Source organism: Ursus arctos, unplaced genomic scaffold, assembly GCF_023065955.2.
Source record: "Ursus arctos isolate Adak ecotype North America unplaced genomic scaffold, UrsArc2.0 scaffold_4, whole genome shotgun sequence".
Classification (NCBI taxonomy): domain Eukaryota; kingdom Metazoa; phylum Chordata; class Mammalia; order Carnivora; family Ursidae; genus Ursus; species Ursus arctos.
This window is the reverse complement of record NW_026623056.1, coordinates 47775685-47800331: the sequence shown is the minus strand read 5'-3', so window position 1 is coordinate 47800331 and position 24647 is coordinate 47775685. Positions and strand designations below refer to the sequence as shown.

Genomic DNA, 24647 nt, shown 5'->3' with positions numbered 1-24647 from the left:
TTTGATTTTCTTTTAAATGAAAATAATTTTAATAATGAGTCTAGTATCGTTAGACTCGACATGGAATCTCATGTAACCTGGGAGGAAACATGGGTGATTTCCATTTCTTGCGTGACCTCTAACTCTCCTTCCATTCCAAGATTGCCTTCGGTAAAACCAGTTGTTTTGATGTTAAGGAGAAGACCTCACTTCTTAGGTTTATTTATTTGAAATAATAATCTTTTGGTTCTCAGGAGTATGACATTATTTGTTTTGGTGCTGTGAACTGGCTTCTTACGATTCATTTTAGGGGCCAAAGAAAAACAATTCTAAACTGTCAGTTTAAATAACTTTGGTAGCAACAGCAAAGGGGTTGAATTTAGTTAAAAACCTAATATTTCTTTTAATACATAATAGAATATTTCTTTATTATTTCATTTTTTAGTCACTAGCTTTATCTTATGAGACACATATCAGAGCTATTATTTGAACATTACTCCTAATTATACATTTTTTAATGTACCTAAGTGATTTTTTATTTTTCTTTAAAGACTATTACAATACTTGGCTAAATATAAAAATCTATAAATACGCTGTATGTACTTTCATTTTAGAGATTTTCAGCAATGTCCTCAAAATAAAATATAGTAATTTTTATTGTTAATAGCCACACAATATGATAACAAGATCACACTAGATATTGCAACAAATTCCACATTCCCTTCAAGACATTTAAAGCTTTTTCTCCCTTTTTAAGAAGGCCTACGATAATGATCCAGAGAATAAACAAAAAAAATCAGATTTTTCTGCTAGGAAATCTTATTTCAAAGGTAACTTTTGAACCATAAGCAGATGCTCAGACTATAATCTATTTAGTTATGACATCAAACAGTGAATTACTGAAGATTTATGTTTTTGTAGCTTTTTTAATAGCTTGGATACCATTAAGATCATTAGTAGAGGATGATAATCTTTTGTATCATTTAAATACCTATTAGCAATGTTTGCTTGCAAGGAATTCAATTTTTTGGTTAATTTACCAAATTTGTACTTTTTTTCCTTCTGTATTCAAGCTGGAATATAAACTGGGTCAAGACTATAAATTTAGCTTGATCCGATTTGCTGTGTTTTGTCTGCGTTATAAAATGGTATAACTGGAAACCAGGCATAACAGCTTTACCAAGAAATGATAAAGTAAACATTAGTCTGAGTTTCATAGATTCAGAGTGATTGCTGATTGTTACTAGGTATCTAAATTGGTTTTAAGCCGGGAATTATAGGAATTCCAAGCTCTCTCAAGATCGCGGTGATGTGGTAAAGAAAGGTACACCTCAAAAAAGTAAATGATCGATTTGACCAATTCAAGAATACTTTCCCAAATATTGGATGAACATCATGGTAAGTATTTTATTGCTAATGACCAATGTTTCAGATTAGCTGAAAGAAATCTCCTAAGAATATATTGGGTCCCATCCCCCAGATTTATATATTATTTTATGTAGAGTCATATACTAATTGTTTAAAGCGAGGTTGGCAAACTTTTCTGTAAAGGCCCACAAAGTAAATATTTTTAGTCTTTGTGGGTCTTTGTCATGACTACTTAAAGCTGTCATTGTAGCTCAAAAGCAGCCATAGAAATAAGTACATAAATGAGTGTGGCCATGTTCCAATAACATTTCATTTATAGATACTGAAATATGAATTTCATATAATTTTCCCTTTTCATGAAATGTTATTCTTTTTTAAAAAAAATTTTTCAACCATTAAAAAATGTGAAAGCTGCCTTTGCTCATGGTCCATACAAAAACAGGTGTTGGATAGGATTAAGCCTGCAGGCCATAGTTCACTGACCCCTAGTTTAAAGTATTAGTTTTCTAGGGGCGCCTGGGTGGCGCAGTAGTTAAGCGTCTGCCTTTGGCTCAGGGCGTGATCCCGGCATTCTGGGATCGAGCCCCACATCAGGCTCCTCCGCCGGGAGCCTGCTTCTTCCTCTCCCACTCCCCCTGCTTGTGTTCCCTCTCTCACTGGCTCTCTCTCTCTGTCAAATAAAAAAATAAAAATAAAAAAAATTAAAGTATTAGTTTTCTAGAACGTACAATAAGATATACTAATACATGAAGAAATATTAAAAAACCAAAATTACATGCTTGGGTTTTTATTGATTTTTAAAACATAATAAGAGCATTTAGAAAATATTATAGTGCCTAAATTTAAAGAAAAATAAAAAGGTGCTAAGTCTTAAGAACAGCAAAGTTAAAATTGGATTAATATGACAGTTTTGTTTTTCTATTGCTATATATGTGAAAGATTCCAATGCTAAATACAGAAGGCATTTTTTAGTTTGTTAAAAGGTAGTTGAGGTTAAATGAAAATGTCAATGGCTTTGTTTGTAAAGTTCAGATTCTCTGTAAAATGAAGATAACTTGAAATTTTCACTAAGACTATAGTCATTTAATATGAAACTGCATCATTAGAAAGAGTAAGAAAAAATGAAGACTGCTTAGTGTCCTTTGTTAGAATTTAAAGTATATTTGCTCAAATATGCTTAACTAATAAATAACCAGAACTCATATAACTACACTGTCTCTCAGTTGAACACACCATCATTAAACCACTGAGTATAAACCTTCCGTAAGTTACGTGAATTGTACTTTCAAATTAAACCATTTTTTAGATAAGATATAATTTGAAATTGGAAAGAACTTATGGCTAACTTTCTTTTTCAAATGTAATTTATCATAATTTGGATATAAGAAGTTAAAATAATTGAATAATGAAAAAAATACTAATCTTTTAAGATTTAAAATCATTACTATAGAATATATACATTTTAAAAACTTATGTGTATTTGTATATAATGTGCATTTGTGCTCATATATTTGAATTCTGGCACAGCAATTCTATTTAGAAATTTATTTTGAATAAGTATTTAAAATTAAACTGATATATCTGGTTTCTAAATTTTCCTTGCCTTGTCATTTCTATCATAGAAATGTGTGCCATCAATATTAATGGAATGAGAAGGAGACTTAGCAAGGGATTGTATTAAGTTTGATGTTTTTTAGTTTATAAAAATTGAAAAAAATTATTTACAAGGCATAAAAAGTGCTAGCTGAACATTTTTTTTAAGAAGTGAAGCAATTACTTAAAGCTATTTAGAGAACATGAAAAGTACAAACATTTTTTAAAAACTTGAATCAATTAACTAATTCAAGCAATTTTTAATCCAAGAGTTTTATATGCATATAGATGTAATCTTAGATCCCAATTTCATTTTCTTTTGTATTAAAATCATATAAAAATGAACATAAATTACTTCTAGGGATGGGTGGGTTGGTTTAAGGATTTTAATTTAATTAATGTTTTGTTGAAATTGAAAATTTAATTTCATTAGTGATAGACTCTATAAAAAGTAAAGCATTATCCTATCAGGACTAGAAGTTAATATCTTTGATTTTCTACATTTTGGTAGTATGGTATTGTTCCTTTTATAACAAGATAATAATTCATTTAACAAACATTTCTTGAGAATCTGTAATGGACCTGGCACTTTGCTAGATCCTACATATAAAGGTGAACGTAATACTCTTGCTTTTGTGAAGCTTACAGGTTTACTACGGGAGAACACAAAGATGTACATATACGTCAACTGGGGTGATTTTGAACCCTCTCCCACCAGACATGTAGTAGTGCCTGGAAATATTTTGGGGTGTCATGACTTGAGTGGGAGTACTCTTGGTATTTAGTGAAGCCAAGGATACTGTTTCATCTGCTACAATGATGTTAAGACATCCTGTAACAGTTTAGTCTAAAATGTCAATAGTGCTGATGCTGATAAACCTTTATCTCAATGTAGCAAATTTTTAGAACTGCTATTATAGAATGGTGCGAGACTCTGGTGGAAATAGAATAGGATGTGGTCAGTTCTACAAGCAGGAAGTGTTGTCTTGATAAAGGAATATCTGAAAGGAGCTATGTGTGAGCTGGCTCTTGAAGGGCTGAATGGAGATATGTTCCTAATAAAAGGGGGTGGAGTTGGGAAGAGGAACTTTCCAGACTGAGGCAGCAAAATGAGCAAAGGAATGAATGTGTGAAATAACTTCTCATCTTTGGGAACCTAAGTATAGAGTGGGTAGCATGGGCATGGGAGTAGAGAGATTTGAGGTTGGGCAGGTAAATAGAAATCTTACCTCAGGAACTTTTTCTTTTTTTTGTTTTGTTCTGCTACATCATAGAGTTGGGTTTTCTTCTGAAAGGTGTTGAAGGTGATGAAGGGTTTCAATTCAGGACATGACGTGATCAGGCAGTCTATTTGTAGGATTCATCAGCTGTGGTGTCAAATGTCATGGTTTTTTAAGGAAACGCAAAATCCTACATCATTTGATCAGAGAAAAGCCACAGGAAGAAAAAGCCTCTCAGTGGGAAAAAAGGATCCCTACCTCTTTTCCCGTAAATGTTTTGCTTCTGATTCTATACCTTTTACTTTATTGGTCAGAACTGTATCAAAGCAATAAAAACTCAACCTTACTTTGATTTCTATAGTTTCATAAATGTATTATGTTTCTAATTGGCTGACTCTAACTGGCCTAAGCTGCCATGTTGTGGCATTTGGTATATCGTCCTTTCTTAGAAGTTCTGTTTTCAGATTTCTCTTATGGAACCATGACAAATTTTTAAAAATCTGCTATGGTGAGAGCTGTAAATTGTGTTAAGACTGATGAATTACAGACCTGTACCCCTGAAACAAATAATACATTATATGTTAATGAAAAATAAAAAAAATTGGGGGCGCCTGGGTGACTCAGCCATTAAGCATCTGCCTTCGGCTCAGGTCATGATCCCAGGGTCCTGGGATCAAGCGCCACATCGGGCTCCCTGCTCCATGGGAAGCCTGCTTCTCCCTCTCACACTCCCCTTGCTTGTGTTCCCTCTCTTGCTGTCTCTGTCAGATGAATAAATAAAATCTTAAAAAAAATTAATTAAAAAATAAAATAAATATGCTAAAAAAAAAAAAACCCTGCTCACCAATAAAAAAGACAGCTAGAAAGGAAATCTCAGCTATGGCAAAACTTTGTTCTTTTATTTCAATGATTCTCAACCCTGGAAGCCCAGTAGAATCACTGAGGGAAGAGGGCACCTGGCTGGCTCAGTCAGTTAAGCATCTGACTCTTGGTTTCAGCTCAGGTTGCTATCTCAGGGTTCTGGGATAGAGTACCACGTTGGACTCTTTGTTAGGCTTTATCGTCGGGCTCCATGTTCAGCGGGGAGTCTGCTTGAGGATTCCCTCCCTCTCTTTCTGCCCCTCCCCCGTTCATGCTCACTCTCTTACTCTCTTCCTTTCTCTCTCGAATTAGTAAATAAATCTTAAAAAAAAAAAAAAAGAATTACTGTGGGGAGAGATTTGGGTATCTGTATTTCTTAAAACTCCTTAGTTTAACTCAGGGAACTCTGCTTTGAATACAAAACATTAACCTCACATTTTTTATTTGGGTTGTCAATGATTTCTTTTTAGTTTTTCTCCAGTAAATATATCTTCTTATTTCTATTAAAAATGAAAATGAATTTTAATTTTTTTGAGCATATACCAACTTTTAAAAGTGGCTTTCTGACAGTGTTACAGAGCAAGGGGAAACAAGTCTATGATTTCTTACATAAAAACTCACAGTTTGGATGAGTCTCACTATCTAGAGAGAAAACTAGAGATTTGAACATGGAGTTTCGAACAGGGATATGCATATTTTCCAACAGTCTTATTTTGCGCTGCCTAGCTCTCTGATTGGTTGGTTAATGTGGCTAAAAAGCATGGTTCAATGAAAGCAAGGCTAGGAGTTTGATCTTCCTATAACCCATTCTCTGTCCTTTAGCTATAGATCATACATCTCACCCTAGACAGCTGCCTTAAAAGTGTGGGTTTTCTTGCTAAAGTGCTGCAGGAGACTGTATTGTGTTCCTGCGATCGTACCGACAGGTCTCATCTCTGTGAGAAGAAACTAAAAATGCCAGTCCTAATCCTTTGTTAACTCAACAAAATAGTTATTAATTACCTGCTCTGTGTAAGGGGATGACATTTTTTTTTTCATCTGTCAGGAAACAGAAAGGAAGAGAAGGTACAGTTTTGATTCCCTATGGATTGCTTATAATATCACACCAGTGAGCAAAGGAGAAAACATTATCATTACAAATTGTCTTCTCTCCAGCTTCTTGAATATTTTCTTTTGCATTTCTTTTCTCTGCCATTAAAACGTTCCCTTTGTGGAAAAATTTTCTCTTAATTTCCTTCCTAATTTTCTCCTTCGATTCACAAACTTCCTTAAGTAAATATCTATTGCCTCCATTTCCTTGATATATACTTAAAACAAACATCCTCCTAAGATATAAACAAGTAAATAATCAATCACAGTCTATAAGCCTACTTTGATTCCTTACTTATAGCATGGGAAATACAGTTTTTCTCAGCATTGTTCTGTGGGTAGCTCAGTCTGGGAATGCTATTTTCCTTTTGCTTGCTTCTTCTGTGAGGCCAGTCAAAACATGTTTGTGGGTAGGGACCTTCAGCCCATGGGCACCCTGTTGCTCCCTTGTTCTAAACCAGTGGTTTCAAACTTTCCAGTATGACTCATAGTCAGATATTTTACATTGTAATCTAATATACGCTCACCCAAACACACACACATACTACATACACGTTTTACAAAAATATGTCATTTTACTCTATCTATTCTATTCTATTCTATTCTATTCTATTCTATTCTATTCTATTCCATCCCATACTATCCCATCCTATTCCATTTCATGAAAAATGCTGTTCTTGATCCACTAAACTAACATCTAGTACAATATTTATTTTAAAAGATTCTTCTAATCTAAACCTATGATTTTCAACAGGGTCTGTGGCATGTAGCATCCTCTTAAGAGTATCAGTAAAACTCTCAAGAGGTATACAGATAGTTGGAAAACAAAGCTGTTTTTGTTGTTCAGTGAAGATTTGGGTTTGGTGAAGAGGATTATTGTATTTAGATTTTCAAATATCCCAAAAATGAGATTATTTTATGTTTCAAAAAATTTCTATTCTACTCATATATATTCTATCTTTTTTTTTTTTTTTTTTGGAGTCATCCAGTGAATGGACCGAACTAAACATTCATTGAAATTCATTTGGCAATTAATTACGTATTGCTGGGTGACATCTTATGTGTCAGTCTTTGGGTCGGAGACATTTTTGTCATGATGAGCCTCAGTTTTCAAACTGGTCTTGAAGGAATATTTACCACAATAGTGTGAAATATACTCTCCTGAAAAAGTAGGATCTCCATGTCTTAAGGATTTATGTTTAATTTTGCCAAAGGCTCCAATTTACTAGTTATGATACATTATCTGTAATCTCATCCATAATAATATGTCCTTCTGCTTACCTCCTCCTTTCGGTTCACCTGCTTCCCTCTCGCTTATTGACTGAGATCCACGTAAGGACCTTACCTACTGTGGCCTGCAGTCATCTCTATAACTTACCTGGTGCTTCAGATCCCCGAGACTATTTTGATTGATGAGACAGAAGCTGAAATGCTGTAACTAGAGTTATATCTGGCTATTGCAAGAGCTATGGTTTTGTTAGAATTATGTTCATCTCATCAAAGACACAAAAGCTCATAAGCTCTTTTCTTCGGAAGTAATAACTATCTTCTCCTTCAAAGCTCTTCATTATCCAATGTCTTGACATCATTGACTTTGATCCTATAAATAAGTTAGGCTGACTTCTGCTTCTTTCCTATAATGCTACTAGAAAAAGGATGAAATATTTTTCAAATGTTCTTTAACCTATTTATAATCATTTAGTCACTTAGATTGTGCAGGTCCTTATTTTATAGATAATAAGAGAGTCCAAGAGAGTCAAAGTGGGTTATTTAAGTTACCATAGTTAGAATAAGTTAGCTGTAGGTCACATGGTTTTGAGTTTTTATTATGATAAATGTAAAATATATAAGAGATCAGAATAATAGCATCAGCTTTAATGTTTTGCCATAGTTCCTACACCCACACACACGCTTTTTTTTTTTTTTTTTTTTTTTTTTTGCTAAGTCATTTTAAAACAGAAATACAGCTGCTACTTGGAAATCAGGATTAATGCTCAATTCTTACCTTTTAATAAGTGATTTTCAGAGTAAGGATTTAATATACTGATGACCTCCAGTGATCTGTGAGTGATCTTTTTAATTCATAAAATAGAAGCAATTAATATGGAGCTAACCGAAATGTTTACATATGAGGATTTAAATTTTAGAGTCTCCCTGATTTCAACATTGATTCTTAACTAAAGCTTTTGTGTATACATGCTATTTGATCTGATTGGCTAAAACTTTTGTGGATCTGACTTTATCATGGCCAGAAGTGTTGTATTTTGTGTATGTAATTTTGTTGTTATCAAACATCTAGCTTAGAGATATTAGAAATTATTACTTCAGGAGCTGCTTTTAGTTACATTCTTTTGTGTTATCTGTAACAAGCATGCATTACCTGGGAAAACCATTTAGCCACTTGGCATCAATTCCCACATCTAAAAAACAAAGGCAGCTCTGTTGCTTCAATGTACTCCTCCAAGTGATGTCATGAAGGTTAATATTACATTCCTCCAAACAGCTCAACAAATAATAAAAAATATGAACATTACTGAGAACCGGGTTGAAAATGTATTTGAGGCAGAACAAAGTGCTATTATAAATTACCAGCAGCCTATTTTATTTTGTGATTATTGTTTCCTGAAAGCCTTGAGACCTTTGAGAAACAAAAATGTAGATGCAAGGAGAAATAAATAAAAGTATAAAACCAATAGCAACTTATTTATTTTTTAACATAATTTTAATTTACCAGAAGCAGCACAGAGCTGTCCAAAAATGGAAGGGTTAATGCTTTCCTTGAACACAATTGAAATTCATCTGTGAGGCCCCTGCTGATTTTTATTTCTTATAAAATGACAAGAGATAGACATGAGCTGCAACATTTGACGCCTCCCCTGTTGTTGTGGAAAGGCCAGGAAGGCAGTGGAGCTCGAACACCTCCTGATGTTGTAAGCCTACATTCTGATAAGGGAGGTGATTTTTAGAAAGAAGGTCTTGAGGAATTATTACAATTTTCTCCTCCAGTTCTTAAAACATCATGGTTTCATTGGCTCTTGATCGGTGGAAGTCATCTTAGTCACCTTCTAGTCAAACACTTCACTGCCCACCTGAGGTAACTGAGAGGAAGGCTCGTTATGTGACTTCCCCAACACCATACAGACAATCAGCGATGGAATGAGAACCAGAGCCCAAGACATCATTGTATCTAATCAGAAGTATGCTAGTGTATGCTACAAATGTGTTGCATTATATGAATCGATAGGCAACGTGGAAGCAAAAATATCTCTGTGAGCCTCTAGAAGGAGGTTGTGGGTAGGCCCAGCCTATAATTTATGATGGTAAAACAATTTTTTTCCTAAAAAATCTTTTATGATCCCAAGGTCATAGGGATATTCTTCTAAATTAACTTCTAGAAGTTTTAATGTTGTTGATGTAGTTACTGTAAAGCTGAAGTGTTTCCCTTCTGATTGAAAACTTTTTGAGGACAGAAACATATATCCAGAAATGTGTATTCTGTGCACTTAGTGAAGTCACATCAAACTGGAATTCATCATCAACACATATCACTACGTAATCGTGGGGAAGAAAAGAAAAATGCAATTAATTTAAATAGTATTTTCAATCTTCCTGTTATTCCAGTCAATGAATTGATTTATGACTGTGTAAATGTGAGATAGGCTACATCAAACTGGTACCCTTCAGTCGACCTTAGTTCCCCTGTAATTATCTGAGTGTGAGCATCTCCGTATGTGATTTCAAGATGTGAATTCTATGTCCAACGTGGCTTCTAAAGCAACAGAACTACTTATTCTGTGTTTACTGTGAGCTTTGTTTTTTCCTGATGCTCTATGTTGAATAACTGAAAATATATTTTGAGGTGTTAAAAGATTAACATCCAATCAGAGTTACAAATGACCAAACCTAGCTATTCTTAAGGATTTTAAGTTCAAATTATGGCTTTTTACCTGTAAATCCTAGTAGACTTTATCATTTTTAACAAGTCTTTGAGTAATATTGTATTTTATATGCAAAAGCAGTTAATTGACATACTAAAAAGGAAATAAGATATTAAATTATTATCAGAAGAAGTTTAGTATGTTTGTAGGAGTTAAATTATCTGCTATAAAAAAACTTAAGTATTCAACTAAATGTGTTCAATTTTATGTTTTCTTAAATATCTCAATAATATATATAATCTTGGAAGCATGTCAATTTTACATAAAAAGTCTAAATTATTTTTTTCTTTTCTTTTTTCTTCTTTTTTCTTTTCTTTTCTTCTTTAGCAGCAACGTCTGCAAGAGCCAAACTGTGGAAAAAGTCTAAATTATTTACTCAGTTATACATCTTAAATCAGAATAAAAGAAGTAATCTTAAATAGGTCACACATTAATTACAAAGAATATCAATATGCTTCAGTTCTTTTAACACAAAGAAATGATTCCCTAATTTTTGATCATCTTATATACTTCTATGCCTACATATTCCTGGATTTAGAAAGCAATTATCTTCTAAGCTAACAACAGTTGTTTATTAGTCAGAGGTTTTGACTGGGACGATGGATAGATTCTCATTTGTAACCACCATAGAACATAGCCTTATTTATTCTCTATACAAGGACTTGATAAATTAGAAAAGAGATTGGTTCATTGTTGTTATAGCTCATATAACTCACCCAGCCCATATAACCCACATTTCTAACATTCTCTAGATTCATGTTACCCATTACCCAATTTTTCTCTCTGAAACTCCAATGATACAGTTTTAATATTTGATTACATTTTGCATTTATTGACTCTTTAAGATATTTGAATGAATTTGTCCAGCTTTAATATTTCTGATTTTTACAGAATCTTGTATTTTCTCACATTATTTTGGTCTGGTAGGACAACAGGGTTCTTATGGATATAAAATGATATCAGAGCAGTGGGATTTCTATATTACAAGAGTCTTAAAGGAATGTAACAACCCAAATACAATACATAAAGCTTTGCATTTAGTTATGTTATCTCTTTAGTCTCTTTCTTTGGATCCTGGCCTGGGGAAAGAACAGTTGTAAAATACATTTTTAGTGAATTGGGGAAATCTGAATATGGAATTGATATTAGATGTTATTATGTATTAGTTGTAATTTTATTGAGTTTAGTAATGGTATTTTGGTTATGTGAAAAAGGTCCTTTTTTTCCCTTAAGAAATGTGTGTTGAAATATTAAGAACCAAATTGTCTAAAACTTAATACCAAATGATGCAACAATCACCATTACCACAACAATAGATTGGTGGACCAATAAGGAAAATAAACCAAAAATAAAGGAAAAATAACATCTACTATGTAATATATTACTTTACACTGGCTATCTCCCTTTCGAGTCCATAAACTCTGAGAGTAAGGACCATGTTTGTTTTGGTCACCACTGGATCCCCAATGCCCTGAGTCTGAAACTTAGAAACTGCTCAATAAAATATTTGTGGAAAGAATAAGTAAAATAAATGAATTAATTAACAGAGGAATTTCAAATAGTAGGGCTACTAATAAAGGTGCTCTTTTATTCTTGGGCAGGAGTTGACTAGGGGATGAAGTTATCTTTCCATTATCATCATTGATACCCATGCAAATACTTTCGGTTTTTTGGAGGAATGTTGATATTCAGGCAGAATATGTCAGCACGGTGTCTCTTCTGATTGGCTGGTTCTTGTGTATGACTTTTCATAAATATTTTGTATATTATCTCTATTAAGAAAGAAACATTTTCATTTGGAAATAATCATACCAATTGCCAGTTATTTAGTTAATTACAAGGAAATGGGCATGTAAAATAAATAGATAAATTATCATTTTATTATTAATTTGCTATCATTGTACTTCATGAAAAGTGAGAGGAAGTTAATATACTAACATATCTTCCAAGCTCCTTCGGTGGAATAAAACGTACACATATCTTGAAAATGAAACTGGTAAATTATTTAAAAAAGGCTTTTAGAGTGACCTAGTTCAATCTGTCAGTACCCCCTAAACTAAGGTGTTAGAATAAATGTTTAAGCTAAACACTGTAGATCATTTAAATTCTATAGATTACTCAAGAAAACCCTCAATAGAAAGACAAATGAGAAAAGTGGGCAAAGGGAAATAAATGAACACTCTGTGTCAGAGAAAATTGGAGTGGGTTTTTCTCTTAGGAACAGAGAGCATTCATATTTTCTCAGGGTATACATCCGCATCTTTAGTCATAAAATTTCTGAATATCTTCTTGATGGCTAAACATATTTCCTTCTTTGTTTGAGGCGTTATTCTAAAAGTACACGGTACATTTTATTCTTTGTTCAGCAAGACAAGGACACTCTATGTTAAAAAATGTATATGTACGTAATAATGGATATTTCTGATGAAAGTTTTATTTTTTCACTTTCTTTTTAATATATATGTTGCCTTTAATGTCCAAGTGAAACATGGAAATAAAGAGTACAGAGTTTCAATCTAGACATCTCATCAGAAAACATGGTTCTTCCTTAAACAGTCATGGTTTCCAGCACTTTAAAACTTATGATTGTGGAAGGTGAACTAATAAATCCCTTTTTCCAGAGGCAAGAGCGTGTATGTAACACTTTGAGACTTCACAGAGCAGGGCAGTTGCCTACCTGTACAAATTCAGTGCCCTTTTGCCCCAGCTCTTCCCTGGGTCTTGTTGGTTGCTTCAAAGGTCTTTATTCCTTTAACCTAAACTTTAGTCTCTGCTAAAATACACGTATTTCTTCTCCTCCCCTTTCCTGGGAACTCTTTAAACTATTTCCAGTCATTTAAAGTATAATGAACTGTTTCTGATCTTTTCTGAGGCGCTGGCTTGTGTGGGTGATACAGAAGCATCGGGAATGTTGTTATGCGCCCTGTAGAAGCCAGCTCCTGTGCAGAGCAGGTGGCCAATAAATTCGGAGGAGGGCTGATGATGAGAGAAGTAGGGCAATCCCTGATGCTGAAGGCCCATTTCGTTCTTTTTAAATCTATGATAAAACAATCAGCTTTAGTTTCGTGAAAAAATGCGTAAATCTTAGCATGATGATTAAACATTTGAAGAGATGATGATTGAACTTTCTATTTTTCTTCCCACCTAGAAGTATCATATAGATGGTCTATATGAAGGCAATAACATTAAGGAAGTAAGAACCTGATAAATGGTTGAGTCCATTTGTTTCTGTAAAAGTTACTTCTTGAGAGTAGATAAAAGCACTTTGACCATGTTCACTTTTTCTCAGGTCACGGGGTGCTATTTAATAAATTACTTTTCTCAGGCACTAAGGGACACCTTTATTCATTTGAAAAGGTTAATGCAGTTGTTCAACATGTCCAAGTTTTTCTCAGAGAATAATTTATGCACTGAAAGTCTGTTTTATTTGGGAAATGCCTACATAATGTTAAAAAAAAAGTGAAGTACAAATTAAAAAGAGGTAGATCTGGCAGTTCATAACTAAAGTAGTCTTTTCACTTATATGTATTGTTTAGACATCTCTGACCACTCCATTTAAAATTTTAATACTCAGATCCTTCCATCCCAGAACCTCCTATCATTCTTTTTGCTCTGTTTTTCTCCATAGTGCTTATCACAAATATACTCTGTATTTTACTTACGGATTTTGTTTTCTTCTGACTTCCCTTATTAGAATGTAAGCTCTAGGCAGACATAAATTTCAGCAGCCCCCCTCCCTGAACAGTACCAGGCCTATGTAAACATTCAACAATACTTCATAACTGAATGCAGGAATAAATCTCTCTTGATCAAATTTACTAAGTGCCGTTTTTCCTTTTGAGTCGTATAGGATTGTTTTCTAGAAGGAAATGCCATGCAACAGTTGAGGGTAGTTTCTGGAGTCATTGCGCCTCGAATCTTGATTTTAATACTGGTTATCTGTTTAACCTTGGGCAAGTTACTTGACATTTATGTGCTTTAGTTTTCTATCACTAGAATAAGACAAATAAATTACCTATCTCATGGTTAGATAACATGTATAAAGTGCTTAAAAAAACCATTGTGGTACACGATCAGTCCTTAAAACTCACTAGTATTATCATTAAGCCAATCTGCAAAAAGAATAATATCCTTTAGGGCACTCACTGCCTAAGTGAAATAGTCATGACAGTTATGTAGATATTAAAAATATTTTGCCTTAATCATCAGAATTGTTTAGTTCAAGGCATATGTTAAGCATACATTATTAATATAATTTACTTTCTGAAAATTATTAGAACATTAACTGTATTTATTTGACAAACTCCAGCTAAGTCAAACAGAGTAGTGTAATAATTCCAAAGGTCAAGGCTGGGTTTTGAATTCTACTCTGTCATTTACTAGATTTGTGACCCTGAGCAAGTCACTGAAAAACTTTAGACTTCATTTTCCACATCTGTAACATGGGTAAAAAATAAATCTATGTTAGTAGTTGAATATTAAATACAGCACAGTACCTGGCACATAGCAGATCACGGTAGAGGGAAGGTCAAAAAAAAGACAATCGAATGTGCAAGATTAGTTAACAGTGTTTATGACAGAACCATATCAATTTACATAAACTAGAGTGAGAGTTGAAAATGAAATAACATTTTTCTGACTCGTTCAATCTTAAGCAAATAAGTTCAAATTCATATTTTAGAAGAAGTAACCATTTTAAAAAGAAAATTTAATATGAGAAACATGGACATATTTGACAGCAAATCACTTAGCCCATGATTTCCTTTGTATTGCTACATATAAAACACAGAGGCTTTTAGCACCAGTTTAGGATGTGAGTATCTTTTTTAAATGAATGCTTCTAAATTCCTTAAAATTCAGTGTTGTGCATATAATTCTCCTCTCCCTCCTTTATCCCATCAATTTAAATTTATGAAGATATTAAGCTAAGAAACACGTGTGAAAACTTGTGCACAGTTATCTCCAAGGTTTTTGTTATCTAAGAACTTGTTATTAATGTTTTGGATTATTGGCTGTGTTAGGCAGTCCTGCACACCCTTGTTAGCACCAAAGTCGGGGCATTGGTTGCTGCACTTAGTTATGGTAGAGAAGCCTTTGCTCAAGCCGAGTTTGCTGGAGCCAAGATGGGACAGCAAGCCCCACATGTCACACCAGAGTGGGCGAATGGAAATCAGGTTCTACTTTGTGATGTAAAGCTCGAATAAGCTTTTTTTGGCCAGAACAGGACTGGAGTACACATGTCTAGAATTATACCTGCCTAGGAACTAGGGAGCCTGAGCAAACAAGACTTTATGCGTTAGTGAATGTAAAGAGCCTGAAAATAGTCCCAAACCCCAGGCAACCCCATTTCAGAACTTTAGGAGCTGTGGCAAGACAGCATGTCTAAGCTTGCCTCTGTAAGTTGATGTTCAGGGTCTCTGTGTGCAGGGGAAATGAGGAGATGGGATTGAGGGTGGGAAGTTTACATGTTAATAGTTCATCATTTTGTTTTAACTTGCAGGTGAACTATAAGAACCTCCCAAAGTCCAGATCAGTACAAATGCCATTATAAATCTAATAATGTCATTCAACTACTCAGAGCTGTTACTAGCCCATGGGACACTTTGTGTTGAGCAATCTAGCTTCAGAGCATGTGGCTTCTCCAAAGAACCACAGGCCCTGTCACTATCCCTTTTTATTGAATGTACTTGTGAAAGTGTCACTTGCATATCCACACGTGGTGACCCTGAAACTGATATTTCAGTGCCTTCCGTATGTCCACACTATGCTATGTTCTTTTTTCCCCCTTGTTTTTTTATTTTTATTTTTGTATTATGTTCAATTAGCCAACATATAGTACATCATTAGTTTTTAACGTAGTGTTCAATAATTCATTAGTTGCATATAACACCCAGTACTCATCATACCATGTGCCCTCCTTAATGCCCATCACCCGGTCACCCCATCCCCCACCCTCTCGCTTCTGTAACCCTCAGTTTGGTTCCCAGAGTCCATAGTCTCTCATAGTCTGTCTCCCTCTCTGATTTCTTCCCATTCAGTTTTCCCTCCCTTCCCCTGTGGTCCTCTGCACTATTTCTTATATTCCACATATGAGTGAAACCATGCGATAATTGTCTTTCTCTGCTTGACTTATTTCACTTAGCATAATCCCCTCCAGTTCCATCCATGTTGATGCAAATGCTGGGTATTCATCCTTTCTGATGGCTGAGTACTATTCCATTGTATATATGGACCATATCTTCTTTATCCATTCATCTGTCAAAGGGCATCTCAGCTCCTTCCGCAGTTTGGCTATTGTGGACATTGCTGCTATGAACATTGGGGTGCATGTGCTATGTTCTTTATGCACTTATAGTTTCTAGTCTTGTGACCATCATCCAGATTTTCAAATGTCAGATCTAGAGAATGACTGGGGGAGGGTTGGCCATATCTGGTGATATCAAAATCAGTGTATATTCTGTTGAAGCAATCTTCCTTATACCTCTCTCTTCATCAGAAAATATTTCTGAAGAGTTTTAATCTTCACAACAGTACTGTGAGTCCTGTTCAAAGTGTGAGGGAGAGAGGCATGCCACTTTTGGGCAACCTCAACTCTGATCTAAAGTTGCAAAGCTGAGAGTTGGCCGCCACTATTGGTAGGCTGTTTCAAATAGCATGAGTTTCTCATCCATTTTTGGGAAACATAGATGTGTCCAGTTTAGTCTCTAGTAGTAATTCTCAGTTTTCACAATTAGGGCCTTTTCTCCATTTAAAAAAATAATTTTCTCCCTCATAATGCCCATATTATAAAATATATCTTCTAAGCAGATTGCACATAAGAATTTGTTTATCCATTTCAGATGAAAAGATCTGTTAAAAATCTGTTAATTCATAGGGTGCCTGGTGGCTCAGTTGGTTAAGGGTTGGACTCTTGATTTTGTCTCAGGTCATGATCTCGGGGTCGTGAGATCAAGCCCTGTGTTGGGCTCTGTGCTGGGCATGAAACCTGCTTAAGATTCTCTCCTTCTCTCTGCCCCTCTCCCTGCTTGTACTCTTTCTCGAAAAAAGAAAAAAAAAGATATATTAATTCATAAATTTAAAGAAAAACAACTGATGGTAAATAGCAACCAAAATAATACTCAATTAATTTAATAACAGGTGATATTTAGGTAGTGTGAGCAGCAAACGTTACTAGAAAGACCTGGAGTTGAAATCTGGTTTCTCCACGTGTTTTCCATGCCACTTAAACTTCCTGAGACTTATTTGTCTCTCTCTGTACATGGAGTAATAACTGCAATCTCCTCCAGTTATTATAAGGAATGTGAATGAGAGACAATAGGCAAATGATCTGGCTCACAGTGCCGCCTTGGTGCAAATTGTCCACTCGGTAAGAGTTATATTTCTCCTGTGAAAGAATATAAAAGCTAGAGAGTGTTTCAGAATAAAAATCACTCATCAGTGAAAATTCCTGACTCTGTGAATCCCAAGGGGAGGAACATTTCTAGATTAGAAGACAACAGTGTGAGTCTAGAGTCTCCAGTGCCTTGCGGGAATCAATGGGATCCATCATGATAAGGGCATGACAGGGTGTATACAGTTAGTGTGGGGTGGGATGTACTGCTCAAAACAAGCTACTCTCTTTCCTACCAGTATCCCAAAGACTCCAAAGGAGCAGGTTTCTTGTCTATTTGAAGGGCCTTGAGGAGCTAGACGATGACACCGTAGATGTGGCCAAGAGAGCCCAGGGTCTGGATCAGCCACTTGGGTGAACTTTTAGTTCACCAAATGTCCTAGAGAATCAAAAGTAACCAGACATATGGCTGTTCTCCCGAAAGTCATGAGGTTGGTGCCTGAATAGCATGTTATAATGCTGAAGGAAGGAAACTCCTGTTGAATTAATATTTTTTCAGTCTATTTTTGAGAGTAAACTCATGCCTTCCTTTCCCACATCCTTACCAAAGTGACTTTGTTCACCATAAACTTGTTATACTAAAATGATGGTTCAAAAGCAAGATGTATTTCCTTCCTTTTGCTAAAGACTTGATTAATCATCTAAGGGCAGATCTTTAAGGGCAGCTAAAATACCAGCCCCCCAAACCCCAAGCTTTTAAAATGCACTAAATTATTTGAGTAAACCATTTACAATTTTATGTTCTTTTTGCTTTTTACACACAGACCAAAACCACCAACCCAAAGGATTTTTTTTTTTTTTCAATGCACAAACTGCTCTGAGAGTTTGGAAGGTGTTTTAACTTTATCTGGCCAAAAAAAAAGGGCATCTAGAGAGGAAAAAAAACCTGTTAAACACCAGACTGGTGTTTAATTTTCAAAGCCAATTTGTATTTATTTGTTCAACACAAAATGACAATTAAAAAATCACTTTCCATTCCTTTCTCCTAAGAATTCAAGGTGTTCATTTATCTGTATCATCAGTTCTATTTACCCACCAGTGAAAAGTCACTGGTGGAATCATGATGTCAATCCACGCATAGTATTTTTCTATTCTTTTTGCTTTATCCCTATGTTTCCTGAAAAAACAAATGATACACAAACTACTGATTTTGAGAAGTAGCACTAGTCTAGAATTCCTTTGCTGAGGGGAAATTTTTCCTGACGTTATTTAGCTATTAATAGTATGGAGAATTCTTTGAGAATCAAATATCGAGTGTTAAATCCCTCTTAATTTACTTATATTGGTATTTTAAAGTGTAAAGTTGTCTCTACATTGGTTGGTTTGCTGATCTAATCTGTTAAGTATTTGGTTTGAGTTCTTCTTATGTATAATAGATTTTCTTTTGCAAACTTTATGACCTGGATCTTAGTTCTTTCACTACAAAAGTCTGGATTTGTCACCCTTAGCAAACTGACACCAAAGAACAGAAGTAATTTTCAAATATTGTAACCAAAATTTCTGGCTCGCTGCTGATAATTATTTCTCATAATTCTTAGACTTTAAATGAGCTTTGCCTGCATGGATACAGCCTGCCAACCTATCCAGCAGTGAGTTCAGATCAGCCTCAGTCTTTCCAGCAAGAAGGAGTGAAGGCTGGTGATGTACACATGAAAAGAACTCTTTCCTAGGTTTTGCAATGGAACGAATATGGTTGCTGTTGCTTCTAACAATTGGAGTACTTCTGGGGTCTGCTCAGTTTAATGGCTATAACTGTGATGCCAACCTCCACAGTAGATTTCCTGGTAAGTCTGAACCTAATCTCTTCTCTAATTGTATCTGCAAAGAGTGATTATGTTTAAATACATATGGAAAATGGAGGGAGGGGATATCCATCTACATTAAGTGGATATTAACAAATGGCAAATGACAAAAGACATTTTTCTGGAGTTGTAATTTATATCCACATTAACATACAAAGTGTTCATCATGGTTAATGTTATTATAATGGCTGCTCACAAATGTGAAAAACATTGGTTATTGGGTGATAGAATCGGGAGAGGCTAATTTCATCAAAATTTGCCGAATTGATGCCCTTTTTTTCCTCGTAAGTTAATTCAGACTTCCAAAACTGCCCTTATATGGTAATAGATTTACTTAGGAATAATACTTAAGAAAATGATTGTGAAATATTGTGCGTTACTCAAAAATATTATTTCAATGGTGTGTTGGTCATTACCAAAGTACACAGGCCAACTCGAGAATGCATGGTCCAGCCACCATCAATGTTGTAACAGATAGGAGATTTTTACGAGGTTGATGGACATGTCCTACAGGTTCCTACAATCTGCACTCAATGAGAAGTAATTCAATCTTTCATTTAAGGATTCATCATTTTATATCAGCTAAAGTTATAAAATCGCAGTTACACATTTACAAAATAAAGATTAGACAGTCTGAAGTCACTTTTCCAAGTTTGCCATGCAAATTGAAATACTTTCTGCCGTGTTTTACGTTTTCCAATCCTGCCAGTACTCCTGTGTTTGGAGCATGCCAGAGAGAAAACACACTTGAGTAATCAGTAGGTAGTTATGTTGTTGATGTGGGATTTCTAATGCACCCCAAGAGAGGTAATCTGTATTGCTCCAGAATAAAGATCCAAGCGTGTAGGAATGCATTCAGGAGCCCAGACCTGCTACACAAGTGCTTGGCAGGTTAAGTACGACCTGGAGGTCAGGATGGGGAATGTCTAAAGGTAAGTCTGGCAAGGTGTTCTAAGGCAGAGTTGTTAATGATTTTGAGTACCACAAAGGAGGGCTTTTAAAAAATATTTTTTGTTATGGAAAATTCAAATATATACAAAATTCAAATATATACAAATATATATTCAAATATATACAAAAGTAAAAAAGCATTCGTATTGATCATCCAGCTTCATCAATTATCAACACATAAATTTTGCTTTATCTCTCTCTTCTTAACACCCCCTCTCTGGACTAATTTAAAGTAAATTTATTATTCATGCTTCAGAATGTGTATCTGATGGAAAAGAACTTAAAATCTTTATACTTCATGTATATGTCTAATAAACTTAATGATAATTCCTTAATATATCATCTAATACTCAGCTAAGTTGCCTCTAAAACATCTACATGGTACATTTGTTGACATGTGTCTTCAGTGTATTTTAATTTATAACAGTTTTCTGTCCCTCGCCTTTCTAAAATGTTAAGTGATGTGGTCATTTGTTTTGTGGAATTCTGCCTTTGGGTCTGGTTGACGCAGCTCTGGTGTGTCATTTAATATGTTCCTCTTTTCCCATACACCCTGTAAAGTAATTAGAGCTAGAGGTTTGAGTAAATTCAGGTTTGGTTATTTTGCCAAGAAGACTTTATGGGTTATTCGTGTGAACTATTTTGTCTTTATTTTGTAGGTAATGAAGAGCCATTGTGTCCTTTTAAACATATTCTTTTAAGGATCTGACCTGGTCACATCTTGTTTTAGAAAGCTAACATTGGGAAAAGTGAAAGATAGAATCAAGTTAGAAGAAACCAGAGGCAGAGAGAAATGTCATGAAGGAGTGTCAGTGGAAGCAGCAGGAGACAGCCCTTAAGAGATATTTTGGTGGTGGACTCAACAGAGCTTGAGAATTGGTTCAACTGGGGAGGTGAAAGAGAAGATGATGACCATGGCATAAACGATGTTTTGTACTCGGATAACTGGATGGTGATATTGCCAACTGATACCGAAAGTGTAGGGCACTTGCATGTTCTAGAAAGAAAGTTTGGGTTTGAAAATAATGAGTTTGAGGAGCTTCTAGAATTTATAATATAACGGCAGCCTCTATCCAGTAGTAGGAAAAAAATGGACCTGGGTCTGAGGAGAGAGATTGAAACCGAAGATAGCTGTGTAGGAGCTGAATCCTGTGCAGTGAGTGATGAGTGGGGGACAGGAAAATAAAAGGTAGGAAAATAGACTACTATTTTAGATAACGGTGGTGGTGAAGGAAAGAGGAGTAAACTGAGCCAGCAATTTAAATAAGAAGAGAGAATTTGGGATTAGAGACTAGAGACCATTTAGTATACACGAGTAAAGGGAAGTATTCAGAGCTTGGGAATAGCAATAAAGAAAGAATTGATGTGATGAGGAAAGAAAACATGGAGGAGAACAAAGGTACAGGTGGAGGAGTTAACCTCGGGAAACTGGTAGCTGTTTCTCTGATTTAGGAGAGAAGGAGAAATAAAAGACATGGGCAGAGAAGTTGAGGGATGCTCACTGGGGAGAGTCAGGGCCTGGAGGCCTGGCCGGGGTGGGGAGGATAGTCAAGCCTTTCCCTGTTACGGGTGGAAAAGAAAGCCAAAATGTAAAAAGATCGCTCAGCAGAGAGGATCTGCCTGATGTTGTACTTGCATACTTGAAAAGGTAAATAAAACATGTAAATGAGCCAGAAAGTGGCTAGGACAGGATAAGGAAGTATTTTTCATATGGGAAATTTAAAAATTATGTTAAAACACTCATTTATAATGGTGCCCACTGACCACCTGCATCAAAATCACCTGGCAGAGTTGTTAAAAGTGTTTTACCCCAAAACTGTTTACTCCACTGTTTTACCCCAAATACATAGTGTCCAAATCTCTGCTAGTGGTGCTGGGATTCTGTATTTTAAACCCTGCAGCTGAGTCTAATGCACATTTATGGTTACGAACAACTGCCGTAGTGTATACTATTATTTTCTTTAGTCCGTTATTCCAATTAAAAGCACAGTCGTGTGTTAGGGGAATAAAATTAAAAACAAAACCTTCTCACAATCCAGAAATGCTCTCCACGGGATAGCAGAGATGAAAACACTTATCATTGAGTAAGCATTAAGCCAGAATGTGAGGCTTATCATAAACAATCCATCAAGAGATTGCAAAGACAGAAAGAAATCTTAGTCTTTTATACAGCCAAGCAGATGCAACCCACTACATATGTTTTCAAGATAAACAATAACTAGTCCTCAAATAAGAGGACGTGACAGCACCATTTGTCACATATAGTTCATTCTAAATATACCTGATAATGGGGATGACCATCTGTGTTAGCATATTGGCTTTATCTAGAGGAAAAATAAACTATCTTTATAAAAGGAAGTGCTTTTGTAATTTGGAGCCACGCCCCCTCCGAAGTTAGGCTCTCACCCTCCCATAGAAACTGTGACACAGAGGGGCTATTTTCCTTGATGTTTACATTTCCAAGAGATGGTTCCCTGATCCTCAAGAAAAATGCCTGGGTCATAAAGCTGACAGCAGGCCTGTCTAGTCTTGAAAGGATTTATATACATTTCAAGGAGGGGAGAAAGTACTTAGAATTACTTCTAGAGTTTCTTCCTTTATTTTAAACAGGGAGAAGTAAACCTCTTATTTTAATTTGTATTTGTCCTTATACATGTTAGCACTTCTAATACTGTCCGGCTCAGACAACAAATATCCAGGTTTTCCAAATGTACACACACGTATACACACACACACATATTATTGCAATGTAAAATCTATATTAAAAAAAACCTAAGATCCAGATAACTCATAAGTCCCAGAAGAGGCTTTAAGTTTATATGGGTATTATTTTTAAGCCCATTTTTGCAGGTCATTTGCAGAAGAAGACTGGAGTGAGCAAATAAAGCATAAAGGTTAATTGCTCACTCCCCTCTTGACTTGGGGCTTCTCTTCCACATCAGGATCACCCTTGATGTCATCAGGAGCTCCACAAGCTGCTCAGACACTAAGCAATGGGATAGAATGAGAATGAGTCTGGCAAAGGAGAGGGGCTATCTAAATGCAAACTAATGTTAATAATGATGAAAGTAATCATCTCACCCTATCTGACCTTCGCTGTTTCATGACATTAGAACTATTTTCTTTAATTTCCATGGCATTTATCCTTGGGCCAAGGGAACTGCCATGGTCTAATTCATTTTAAATTTAAAGGGACACCATTTAATTTTAAAGGTACTTAACTCTTGGCTCTCCAAGCTGATAGCCGGGAACAGACTTAACCCTATTGACATTATGGTAGTGCTCTTCCCAGAATAAAATCAAACCACAGTTGCCTTTTAGAGTACCATGGAATTATTTGGCCTAAATTAAATATATGGATAAATGCATTTGGTCTCTGTGACTGACAAATACCTTCTGGAGCTCTCTCCCTTTTTTGGAAGGTGATAGCATGTAAGGGTTAGCCTCTAAGACGTCTTTAATGATAAAGGCACAGTCAAGGAAAGATTAGGCTTATGGCACCAGAAACTCTTATAGTGAACTAACCACTCTCGGGAAACCGAATAGAAGTCAGTGTTACACAACTTGTCATTTTGTATTATATTTGAAATAGCACTAATAAGGAAGAAAACAATGGGTTCCAAGTATTGAGTGATACGCACATTACTAATTCTTTCTTGTATTCCTTATGACAAACCTATAAAATCTTTTAACACCATTTCACAATGGAGAGATTGAGGATTAGCATCTGTTTAATGTTGCAAAGCTAGAAATTGACAGAGATATAAAACTAAGACTCTTTCCATCAAACCAGGATGCCTTAAAGTGAATTTTTGAATACTAAGTTTAAAAAGAATCAAAATGGGAATTACCACATTAAACAATCTGAAAAATCACATAGTAGGCAAACTTGTTTAGCCTTTTAAGTCCTGCTTGATTAAGGAAATCTTTTTTCCAGTGATAGCTATTAATATTTCAGTAAACATCAGTGTTCCATGGGAAATGAAATGAAGAATCACCAATTTAATTGAATTTATGGGTGGGTCAAGCAAAATGAAGTTTCGAATCTTGTGTTAGGCTCTGCTTAACCATTGCATTATCCTGTGCCCAAAGTAAGAGTGGATAATGGAATAATTATTCAAGGGAACATGTTTTGGACTTTCTGTGGTAAGAAAGGCTAACTCTCCTGTCTTCCTGTGTAATAGTAGTGTTTTGGTGTCCAAGTTGTCCAGAGGATGCCTGCCTTCCGCTTTGAACCTGTGACTGCCATTACTACACCAGATGCAGCAGAAGAACTGATCCAGGAAGTGATTGCTGATCACTTCCTGATTAATCTAAGTGATAAAATGCAGTGGCAGGAAGAGTAATTAGTCAGAAGGTTCAGTGACTTAATAATTCAGAGTCCATACCCTTCTCTATTTCAATAAAGAAGTTCTTTATTGCACGAATTTTTCACTTCCTCTGCTTGTATAAGTAA

The 24647-nt window shown here is 35.3% G+C and overlaps 1 protein-coding gene across 17 annotated transcripts in view; it reads left to right on the top strand.

The window, feature by feature from the left end:
• ZPLD1 (zona pellucida like domain containing 1) overlaps nucleotides 1-24647 on the top strand; it is a 336172-nt gene that overhangs the window by 273061 nt on the left and 38464 nt on the right. For 15 of the 17 annotated variants that reach the window (XM_044381697.3, XM_044381701.3, XM_048214932.2 and 12 more), the window contains one exon: nucleotides 18977-19222. In XM_044381697.3, the coding sequence (XP_044237632.1) occupies nucleotides 19117-19222 (106 nt within the window). In that variant the 5' untranslated portion in view covers nucleotides 18977-19116. The remainder of the gene's footprint in view (nucleotides 1-18976; nucleotides 19223-24647) is intronic. The other 2 variants (XM_048214940.1, XM_048214934.2) reach the window with 1 other exon arrangement.